We start from the raw sequence: 12,654 nt of genomic DNA, 5'->3' as shown, positions 1-12,654 counted from the left end.
ACACAGTATTATCCCCCATAGTGGCCCCTGCACACAGTATTATCCCCCATAGTGGCCCCTGCATACAGTATTATCCCCCATAGTGGCCCCTGCATACAGTATTATCCCCCATAGTGGCCCCTGCATACAGTATTATCCCCCATAGTGGCCCCTCCACACAGTATTATCCCCCATAGTGGCCCCTGCACACAATATTATCCCCCATAGTGGCCCCTCCACACAGTATTATCCCCCATAGTGGCCCCTGCACATAGTATTATGTCCCATAGTGGCCCCTGCACACAGTATTATCCCCCATAGTGGCCCCTGCATACAGTATTATCCCCCATAGTGGCCCCTGCATACAGTATTATCCCCCATAGTGGCCCCTCCACACAGTATTATCCCCCATAGTGGCCCCTGCATACAGTATTATCCCCCATAGTGGCCCCTGCATACAGTATTATCCCCCATAGTGGCCCCTCCACACAGTATTATCCCCCATAGTGGCCCCTGCACACAGTATTATCCCCCATAGTGGCCCCTCCACACAGTATTATCCCCCATAGTGGCCCCTGCACACAGTATTATCCCCCATAGTGGCTCCTTCACACACTATTATGTCCCACTGTGGACACCCATAAACAATTATTATACTCTGGGGTCTTTTCAGACCCCAGAGTATAATAATCAGAGACCCAGGGGGAGAAAAACATAAAAAAAACTCTGCTACTCACCTATCTTCTGTCTCCTACGCTGTTGGCCTCCAAAGTAGTCCATCTTCAATGACGTGAGACGTCACATGACCCGGGACGCAGGCTGGGTCATGAGACGTCAGACAACTAAACGAAGCCTGCCCGGATCGTGGAAAGGTAAGTAACAGTGTTTTTTATGTTTCTTACCTCTCCTGGGCCGCTGATCATTATAATTGGGGGTCCGAAAAGACCTCCAAGTATAATGATAGCAGCGGTAGCAGCTGTCACCGGGCCCTTAATGTCCTGGGCCCTGTGGGCAGCTGCCTCTGCTGCTACGGAGGTAGTTACGCCACTGCAGAGGAATATAGGACCTTGCCTATGAGGGCACACATATGGGCATGGGATTACAGATCTAGACATACCCAATTCCTTTGACAATCATTGGGTTGGTTATATGGTACAGCAGGTAAGTAACGTGTTACATACAATACAGGTATTTTTTAGGATTGATGAGGGGCCTTCAGAAAAATTGAAACATATATATATATATATATATATATATATATATATATATATACAGTATGCATTGTGTATGTGTATATATATATCTATATCTCAACCTTCTTTTTGCCCCTTATGTAGTAAATTAAATTGTGTATCTATAGGGAGTGTTTACACCAAATATGTTCAATGTCGTGAAATAAAGTGTTTTGGTACAAATATAAAGATTGTAATTGTACGATGATGATCAATGGCCGCACGTTGGTCTCCGAGCCTCACTGTATCTACTGACATTAGCTGTAATTACTCTGATCTTTCTTAGCTTGTCTTCTGTGTCTGATTTTTTCCCCCGCATACACATCTGGCTCTGTTTCTTTCCCCCCACAGTTCTAGCCGATGACATAGGGATTTCACAAAGCACGCTTAAGAAGGGCCTCTTATGTCATGGACTGGGAGAGGTCAAGAGACGAGACTACCTACTGCACCACAAAAATAAAATAGTTAAGAAAGATGGATTAGAGATTATGGCAGGGCCACTGAGTTATGTTTCTTTAGGCTAAGCCATGATTGCCTTGGTTTAAAATTTGGCCTGCGAGTTGAATGGGTTATTTCAGGCATCGGAAGCGATTTTGCCTTTGGTTTGATTAACAAACTTTGCCTGTGGCTACATTAACTCTGAAGGCCGGCGTAGGCAAACAAAGCTTCCTTATATCAGCGCAATGGGAAGACAGTTCAGGATGTTTCCACATGTGTTGCTCTGCTTGGCTTTTTGCTTCTCCGACTTAAAGCTCCCCCTTTAGATTTGATTTATGATCTCCAAATGGCTTTTAAACAACTGGATGTTTTGTCTGGTTTTAGATTGATATTAGTCTGTTTTCTGATGTGCCTGTGTTATTGCCTACATTGATCTTTTTTTTAGGACATTTGCTTTCCTTGACCGGCCACGTGCATACATTAAATTTCAATTATGTTTATAATTTATCCCGTCTTGAACCAGACACTTTAAATAACTTATAAATCAACTTCCTAAATTCAGTTTTGTTGTGAAAAAGGTAAAGATAATAAATCTTCACTTTTGCAAGAAAAACAATGACCCGCATTTACTAATGTTGTCTATGAATGAGTGCAAATCTAGACCAGGCAGTCATATGATACAATAAATTTACCACACTGGGGGCGTTGGGTTAGGCCTGGTTTACATGGATGGGTTCATTCCATAAGATATTGGCTGCAGTTTGTCAGGACTCATAGTCATCTATGGTGATGGTTGCACCTCCTTCCCGCAGGTCTACTGTCCTATACTGAAAACACAATTGCAGTACAAGACAGTAGACCTGTGGGGAGGAAGGAACAGCTAGTATCATAGAGGACAAGGATGCTGGGAGTCTTGGAACGATCTCAGTGTTCAGTCCAAGAAATACAGCAAACATCTGCATATTGAAGCCTGCCTTAGCTTGACAATAACCTCCTTTTCGGCCAACTCCTTCAGTTGGCTTATTTCAGACCATTACTGTGCACCAAAAAATTGTCTCTCACCCTTTATAAATCTGGCACAATTTATGATTTAACGAAACCAACCTCCATGTCACGTTTGAAACTGTCTGGCAGTGCACAAGCATAGTGTGCCAAATGGTGTTGTAGAGGGTTTGTGGACCGCCATGGTCTTCATAATGCAGACATGTGCTTGAGCAAGTAGGTCAGGAATTTATCACCTAGGTTTTGTTAATGCAAAATAACAAGGTAGCACAGGCAGGAGATGGTAGAGGTCTGAGCCGTAACAGCAGAGCTCCAGGGAGCTGAAGCCCCGCCCCCAGTGCACCAGCTGATTAATTTGCATAAGACTTCAAAGTAGTTTTACTCCAAATCTACGAAAGTGGCTTCTGGACTGGTGCACTCCTGCCTCATTTTTTGGGGTTTTACCCCCTATATACCGCACTCTTGGAATGCATAACAAAGGTATGTTGTTTTTCAATGTAACATTCTCTGTAACACGGTGGGGGCAGCTGAATATGTTAAGTGGAGACTACCTTTAAATTGGCCATATACTTTAGATGTATATCTGCCTAACCCACTGATTTTAGTGGGTCAAGCTGACAAATTAATGTGTTTTGTGGGCCTATCAAGTCTCCACTGAAAGCACGTGTTGGCATCAAAGACAATCAGACATGTTCAATTTCAACATGCTTGGTCCATTTGTTCCTGGGGAGATAAGATGCAGCCAGACACAGCTTTGGCTTTTCCCACTTTCCCTATCCAGAACACATGCCCGCTCCTCCAAACTGAGTGTATATTTATAACGGGGAGAGGGGGCTATCTAATGCTCATGCCCAGCTATGGTGTGGGTGGTTGTATTTTCTTTATATCAGACAAACAGGACTTTTGCTGTACAAAAAGTCCTGACTATAATAATTGGAATTGGGCCGTAGAATATTATCCTTCAGGACTAGTAAATTCCTTTATTTTGGAAATGTGAGACAATGACGGATATTTATATTGGAGAGGCCATTGTACGCTGTCTTATTCTGCAATGAATCATTGAACGTTCTGTTAATGTATTATCCAGTCTGTATAGAGGCTTCTTAGATCTTTGGAAAGTTTTGTAACTTACCATATAAGATATTAGAGGTCATTTTGACAGACTGGGCATTCTGGGAAGATTCACTATTGCCACAGGTCTTCTTTATTAGGAGATAAGGGAACTCAATGGTAAAGTCCATTATTGTAGCTCTGTATGAGCAATGAACGTCATTGTAGTGCCTTATGAGGCTGAGCCTACTGCGTGGAATCTGTATTGTACAGAGAACATATGGCTCAGCCTCTCTGCACCGTATGTACAGAGGTATTTCCCAGAGAAATAAGGGCCCAAAATTATTAAATTAAGTAAATGGGAATCAAGATGGGCTCTGTCGGCATTCCTTGGCCCATCCAATTTACTATAACTTACGCTATTAAACTGACTTAAATTATATCTGAAATTTAGACCAGTTTCTGGCTAGTATCAGTTTGAGTTCTTAGACTTTGGTCATGCCATGATGCCCTGAAATGTGGCGTCTGAATAATCTGGTGCATCTCATGCCAGTGCAAGTGGCCCTTGCACGTGGCGGAGTCCCGTCCATGAAAAATGGTCTCGGTAGGAGCCCGACTGAATTGGGCTTGTGCATAGAAGTCATTTCATCAGTCATTTATCATGCAGTGAGCTCCCGAACAGTCTGATCTATATAGTAATGACATAACACAATCCAACTGGTCGTGTATAAGAGCTCTTAGGCCTTATTAACATAAATGTCATCAGTAGACTCAAATTTTCCATCAAATGATAAACCTTTCCCTCTGTACATAAGCAGTCTGATGGAACATGCCATGCTTAATATACTACGTTTTGGTTCATATAGATTCCATGAAAAATAAAAAAACTTCTGTTTGCAATTAAGGGAAATATAACAGTGCTGTAGATATCCAGTGGACCTCTATATTGGCACCCCAACTACCTATTGTGCAGAGTCTGCAGTGCCGACCCTTTCAAGTGAATGGGGCTCTGCTGAAATTCCCTGCACAGCCTGGAGGTCATGAGCATCACTAGACATGGAAACCTAGATTGGCGCTGCGGCCCATTCATTTTAAGTGTAGTCGGTTATCCCAAAGGTCTGAACTCCTTGATCACAAAGCGTTTATAGAAAGCCAACATTTTCTTTGATAAGTCCATCATGATCCTCACAAGGATCACCCCTATCCTTCCCAATTTCAGAAAATAATATGTAATGTATTAAAAGGATTCACACTTCCTTTCCAGTAATGGACCTTATCTAGATCCCTCCATTGAGATTCTAGCTAAACCGACATTATTTTATCGTGTAGACTTGGTGGAAGCAACTCTGCACAGAGAACAAAAGGCGCCAGACTTTTCCACATTGTGGCGACCTTTCATAAACGCTATGTCGCTGTCGCTGAAGATCCAATATAAATTGCATAAACCCTTTCAGTATACCACCTGGTATTTAGAATGTCAATAAGAACAGGAACCTCCGACTAATATAGCTGTCTGACATGTCAATATCATATTTGATTCACTCTACATGGAATGATTCATCCCAGCTCATGGCGGGGACGGACCGATGCGTTTCCTCTTTAACTTTTTTGTTTTCTATGTTGTATTATATCAACACAGACACTGAGACCAAGATGTCCATGACTTCCAATACCTAGTTTCCCTCCATCAAACATGGACTATATATCTGAAATGAGACAATTACTATGTGAATTTTTGGAACAAAAAGATGAAACCCAACTATAGTTCCGTTACAAAAAAAAAATCTTTAATAAAAAGGGTACAAAAACCCCCAAAACAAAACTCTGTATTGTTACATCGCAACCACGCATCGGTCATCCATTATACTTGACTGATGGTTGTAGACATGACTTGGGTGCCTTCTATAGATCCCAAATGGTCCTATAATATAGGTTCCTTCCTCCTTATCTCTGATGTGTCCATTTCGATGTTGTGGCGCTAATGATCTCTTTTTTTTTCCATTTTGCTGTCTTTGATGTCTTCTTGACAGCTACACATCCGCCATTCAGACCTATGGTGTAGATTGGCTAACTACAGCAGAAGGATGCTCGGAAAGACCTACGGATTTTGTCAGAATTCATAGTCCTTTAAAAAAAGAAGAAAGAAATCTTTAATAATTTTTAGAAACTTGTTTTCTTGATCCACTCTCATGTTGAAATTATTTGTGGTCTTCCCAGAAATATCTCCTAGATTTGCATATGAAAAATTTGCAGTATAACTAAGATATATTTATAGATGGCATGCCAGTGTATTTGCCCTACGTGTCAGGGCACAATACTTTATTTTATACATGCCATTCTAATTTGATCAATATTAGAACAGTATACTGCAAAAACAAAATCAGGGTCTTAATAGGGAGTTGTCCGACCATAGGGCACATGATAGGTGGAAAATGTTTGATTGGTGACGGTCCAGCACAAGGTATTGTTATCATCTCAAGAATGAGGGTCCCAAGTCCTCTAAAGACACTAATGAGTCAGCCAAGTGCAACACTCTTTACGAAAACTTTATAAGTCCCGTAGAATTGAGTATAACGGCAATGTGCCTGTATGACTACCAGTCCATTCATACACACAGAGTTCTTGTGTCCCAGTAGATGGTCCCCTCTTATCAGATACTTGTCATAGATCCACAGAATAGGTGATCAGTTATTATATTGGGTCAAGCCCCTGAAGAAATATAGAAGGTATAGTTACATGTTATTTGGAAATTACAAAATTGGAATTTAATTCAAATATATTTCTGCCACTTGCTTTGGCGTGTTGACTATAGCTCTGCATGTATCTCCCATGTAGACCTAAGCGGGCACCATAGCAGCGGCAGGGTTATTGCTGTTTTACACAGCAGATACCAGGCAGCAGTACCTGTGAGGATAGACATTGCTGACACTTAACTCCTAAGATGCCATGATCAGGTCATTACTTTTACTTACAGCATCACTTACCAACTGACCACTGTGTGGTGAGATTACAGGAGTCATTCAGTTATTAGAGCAGCCAGGAGCTTTCTGAAGGCTACCAGACATACCATAGCAATATTGCTATTGAGGTCTGCCTATGGCAGGCCTCAATAGCAATACACAAAGTAAACCACACATTGCAATGCAGTTGTATTGCAATCTATTGTATAAACAGTGTAACAATTGTCATTTTAAGCCTCTTAGGGGACTTAAAAAACCCACATTTTTAGTAATTTATGGTTTTTACCATAGATTGCAATACTTGCAAGCTGCAATACAGATTGTAGTATTGGGAATTATAGAATAGATGATCTAATAATTGCAGTTTTCAGTCTTCTGGGTGGGGAAAAAAAAAATGAAAAAGTAAAATTAAAGTCACCCTTTTTTCCTTAAATACATATAAAAATAATTAAAAAAAATACATTAGGCATGCCCATATCCCAAAATGTGCAGACTATAAAAATATAAATTTATTTATCTCATATCATTAATGCTGTAGCTGAATAAAAAATTCTAAACACCCGAATTGCTGGTTTTTTTCACCTCCCAAAAATATTTGAATAAAAAGTGATCTAAACGTCAGACAATCTCCCCAAAAAAATCATCTCGTCATGGTTCTGTACACAAAAATATATGTTGTATAATGGATGGCACAATATGATGAAACAAACAACTATAAAAAAGTATATCAATTTGGCATGTTGTGTTGGTACTAACCCTCAGAATATAGGGAACATGCCATGCACAGTGAATGCCATAAAAATGGCATAGTTGCTTTTTTCCCAATTTCACTCCATTTTGAATTTTTTTCCAGATCCCTATTGCATTGCACAGAATATTGATGGGTGCCATTAAGAAGTACAATATGTCCCGCAAAAATATAGCCCCGCACATAGCTGTTAGTGGAAAAATTAAAATTTTATAAAAATGGAATAAAATCACCAAATACTTAAAAATTTGGTTAAGAAAAAAATGCAAAAATATCCAGCAAGTCATTTTTTATTTGTCATAGAAAACCATTGTAGTCGCAATAATCCTGCAGTATTATGGCCACGACTTGTAGCCCAGGCTTTACTTATTTTTACAAAAATACTCTTACCCCGTTGTTGTAATGGTTCCCTTCCTAAGAGTAGTGATACTGGTTCTCTGCTTCCAGCCATTATAGCCATGACCATCTTTTGCAACCCAAAGCCATTTGGTTCTTTATTTTGGAGAACAGGGAGTAAGTTATTTCCCTGGGATCCCCCAAATATCATTGCATTGAGACTTTGCAGGGTCTAACGTAAAATCATTGGAGAAAACAATCCTCTTTTTATGGATAATTTTGCCCATGTACACTTTTCTCGGCCATGTCTTTGCCTTTCTCATTTTATAGGAATTGGACTGCTTTCTACATTTCCTTAGGAAAGCATTTGCAATTTTGCTTCATTTGCATTTCTAGGTCCATAGATTTGCAGACACAAAGAAGTGTATCATGTCTGCAGTAGGATGGTCATGGAATTTATAAAGGTGAAGGTGATTATGTAAGGGGGGTGTTGGGTGACTTAAATGCACTGACCCAGCTGCAAGCGCTTATTATAATGATTTTAGGATGGCTGGAACTATTTTTTAACATTCAGATGGGAACCCTACAAGTCAGGGTAGCCTGTTTTATTTTGTACCGATGTACTAGATCCTTGAAATCTATAATCCACGATATAAGTATATGTAATTAAATTAGAACGTAGAGAATTGATACAATGTATATTTAAATAAGATCATTCGTATATCTCGTTCCATTAGGTGTATAGTGGCGGATACCATGGGGACACCTCTGAAACATTTCTGGTTGGAAACGTGGATGAAAATGGGCAGAAGTTAGTGAAGACCGCCAGGAGATGCCGAGATGAAGCAATAGCAGCCTGCAAGCCGGGAGCTCCCTTCTCTGTAATCGGAAACACAATCAGGTGACCAGCAGAATGTAGTGACAAGCGATGGGAAGGCTGGCAAGTGGGACAGAGGTTATTGGTAGTCTGCTAGAAAGCTGATGACATGTTTTAGGATTCAAAACCATCATTTTGCTGATACCAGTGTGTAAGACTACACCGCACTGCTGTGCTTTGGGCAAGAAAGAAATTTTTTTGTAAAAAGTGAATTACCTGTGGGTCAGTAAAGATAACTGCATAAAGAGACAAGGATGTGTATAAAATAGCTGACTTAAAATTTAGACCAGCTTGAAAAGCCAAAAAATAAAATATAGCACTACAGTAATATTAGTGAGCGAATACAAGCCATATACAACACTAATAATAATACAATAAACATATATTACTATTAGGATAAATATACGTGTAAAAAATATCCATACACACTATAAATATATATAGTGGAGTACTTATATAAGTGTCAGGGGAGAAATAAAAATTCATTGTAAAAAAAAACCAACCCATATATATTAAAAAGAATAACTATAAATAATAATAAAATGACTAATAATAATAATAAATAAATAAAAATAACTTTATATAAATAATAACAATAATAATAATAATAATAATAATAATATGGCTATTAATAATAATACATAAAATAACTATTAAATAATAAAAAAAAAAAAAAAATATATATATATATATATATATATATATAATAATAAAAAAAAATTACAAATATAATCATATATATGTTATTTTTAATTATTATTATTTATTCAGTGCTTCAACTTCCATAGTACAGTAGTTGGGGTGACACATTATAGCAATGACAGTGAATCACATTAAAAAAGCAGGTGTAAATATTTGTATATTAGTCCGTATTCCGACACTATATATATATATATATATATATATATATATATATATATTGATACGTATTTATATTATTTAATTATTTTTATTCTAATTTTTTTTCTGGTTTAAAGTGAACACATTTTGTTTCTTTCTGTACCATGTCACATTATACAATTAACACACGATTTAAAGCCCCTATAGCCCTATAGCTCCTGTAAAAAAATAAGTTATATATATATATATATATATATATATATATATAGTACAAGATGAGGTGATAAAACGCCATCTATGTATCATTTATATGTATTCATTGCCATAGAAATGTTGTAACTGATTCTGAATCTAACTTTAGCAAAACCTCTTTGGGTTATATCTCGGAAGCTTTTATTGTAGACTTTGCACAAAATTGTGTTTTTGACAGTTTTAAATTATAGGCTAACTATCATCTGGAGGAAAAAAAAAAGGATAGTGTCTTTTTCTTCTTTTATAGGAAATGTTGAATCAGACCCCTACTGGGAAGAGAAATTTAATGCATATCTCACTATCTTACTATCCATGAATATAATGGAATGGAATTCAGAATGCGGTTTTATTTTTGCAAAAGGGATGAGTCGATAGGTGCACCTCGTATTTTCGAACACCTAGGGTTCAAACAAATTTGCTGGTGGTGTTCTTGCATTTTAACAAAATGTATTCTTATGCGGAAAGGGCCAGAGAGTACGAAATTCTTATTCAGGCATTGTATGGAGCTCTGCATTCATCGCTGTGTCTAAAGGGCATGTCAGCCTTTGATTCTTTCTGAGAGGTAATTATCCTTTTCCTGTCACGGAACAACAAATGATAGCTAACTACACAGGCACATTTGCCGTAGTCACATTCATCAACTGCAGAAAAAAAAAATTCAATTTAATTGTGCAACCCAGCTGCACATGAGCCTTTCAGCATATCTGTTGTTCCCTCTTTCTTCCTATTCCTCCTTCCACGTTTTTTTTTTTCCGATTATTTTTTTTTTTTTCCCATTTTGTCTATTCCTCCTTTTTTACTCTGCACTTTCTTGTTAAAGTAATTTTCTCTTATGGCTTTTTTTTTTCTTTTCTTTTTTTTTTCTTTTTTTTTTTTTCTCTCCCCCCATTGAAGGATATGAATGTAGAAAATTATCACAATTACTCCTATAATTGAGCCTCTTTGTAGCAAGTGCAACTCCTGTAGCCTTTCTCCTTCATGAAAATGGTTTCATTATAGGGTTTTTTCATATTCCCTGACACCATCTACACAGAGGAACAGGCGCGCAGATGAGATGTTCTCGAAACAGCGCAGATCAGTAAGGTCACAGTAGGAATAATTAGCTCTGCTATGGAAAGAGCTTGTAGGCCTTTTACCGCTACATAAATGTACTGTCCGTGGCTTTTAGTCGCAGAAAAAACTTACTAACAAATGGAACTCCCGCCTACTACTTTGAAAAAAAAATTTGTATCAACACTACAATTTTCTATCATTAAGACTAATAACACAGAGCCTGCTATACATCAAGAGGAATAAAAAGAAAAATCTCACATTCAAGTGGCGGCTGGGTGCTGACCTTTGTTCCCTTTTTTTTGTATGTGTGTACGACTTGACAAAAAAAAAGGGACCCACACACTACGCCAACACCCAGGTGAATAGGAGCTGCTAAAGCCCTATTCTTTTTTTTAAAAAAAAAATTTTTATTTTTTTTTAAATACTTCTGATCTCTGATAAATCTCTATATAGGGAAATAAATTTTGCCTATCCACTGCATTAATGGAACCTGTTAACGGGGATAAATAAAACATCATTAAATAAGGCATAAGGAATGTAATTGAAGATGACATTGGGTTCCTAATACGAGTCTGCAGCGAATTTGCTCGCCTAGTCTAAATATTAATGGGGGGGGGGGGAAAAATAGTGTAGCACCGAAAACAACCGTATCCAAACTGGAGCTCATTTAAATTTCAGCAGACGGGTACCATTTGTTTTGTGTCATTGTCTGGCATGCTTAAATGGTAATTGGTCCTCTTTTTATATTCCGATCGCATCTGATGAATATTCTGATACCATAACTCAGCAATCTCTGTAATGTATTCCGTATCTGAAGGGAAAAAAAAAACACAAAACAACAAAATGGGAGCATTACATTAATATTAACCCAGTAAGCCCAAGAGATAACTAATGCATACCGCTCTCAACGCGGAAAAAACAATTGAATTTTTTTGAAAGTTGTTGGAAGCGGAAATAAAAAAGATTTTTTCTTTTTTACGAGTAAAAGCAATGTCATTAACATATGATTGTACGGGTTAATGGGTCAGAATCATAGAATAGAATTTAGAATCTTATTATATATTAGAATTTTTAAATTTAAGTTATTTTTTAAGTTGAAATTTTTTTTAATTTTTGGAATAAACATTCAATTTAACAAATCGAATAGCGTATACATGGCAATGGATTCATAGTTGACCGATTTCATGGCAAATTTAAATTACCCCCAAAAAGTGATTTTATAAAAATGATATCCTAACAATCAAAAAGTTTACCGAACGACACAGTTGACCGATTTCACGACAAATTTAAATTACCCCAAAAAATTATTTTCTAAAAATCATATCCTAACAATAAAAAAGTTTACCGAACTACACAGTTGACCAATTTCACAACAAATTTAGATTACCCCCAAAAATTATTTTATAAAAATTATATCCTAACAATAAAAAAAGTTTACCGAACTACACAGTTGACCAATTTCATGACAAATTTAAAGGACCCCCCCCAAATTATTTTATTAAAAATGATATCCTAACAATAAAAAACTTTACCGAACGACACAGTTGACCGATTTCACGACCAGTTGACCGATTTCACGACAAATTTAAATTACCCCCAAAAATTATTTTAAAAAAATCATATCCTAACAATAAAAAAGTTTACCGAACTATACAAAAGTGGCCTTTTTTAATAATTGGAACTCATGTAGAAACAGTCAAACGTGTACATTTCCTGTAAGTTTAGTCGAAGATCAGATCAGTGCTCTTAAAGTTTGTTGATCCTAGTTTATGGGTGTTTTTCATGAGCCTATAATGGGAAAGTTATATTTTTTTTTACACCTACTTCAATATATGTTTAAAAAAAATTTAAAAAAATTCAGGTTTTTACATTTTTCTTCCCAATTAC

At 37.3% G+C, this 12,654-nt stretch overlaps 1 protein-coding gene across 3 annotated transcripts in view; it reads left to right on the top strand.

Annotated features, from left to right (window-relative positions):
• METAP1D (methionyl aminopeptidase type 1D, mitochondrial) overlaps nt 1-12,654 on the top strand; it is a 129,223-nt gene that overhangs the window by 80,100 nt on the left and 36,469 nt on the right. For all 3 annotated transcript variants that reach the window (XM_075284152.1, XM_075284154.1, XM_075284153.1), the window contains one exon: nt 8,483-8,646. In XM_075284152.1, the coding sequence (XP_075140253.1) occupies nt 8,483-8,646 (164 nt within the window). The remainder of the gene's footprint in view (nt 1-8,482; nt 8,647-12,654) is intronic.

Source organism: Leptodactylus fuscus, chromosome 8, assembly GCF_031893055.1.
Source record: "Leptodactylus fuscus isolate aLepFus1 chromosome 8, aLepFus1.hap2, whole genome shotgun sequence".
NCBI lineage: Eukaryota > Metazoa > Chordata > Amphibia > Anura > Leptodactylidae > Leptodactylus > Leptodactylus fuscus.
The sequence above is the reverse complement of the archived record's forward strand: the minus strand, read 5'-3'. Positions and strand labels throughout refer to the sequence as shown.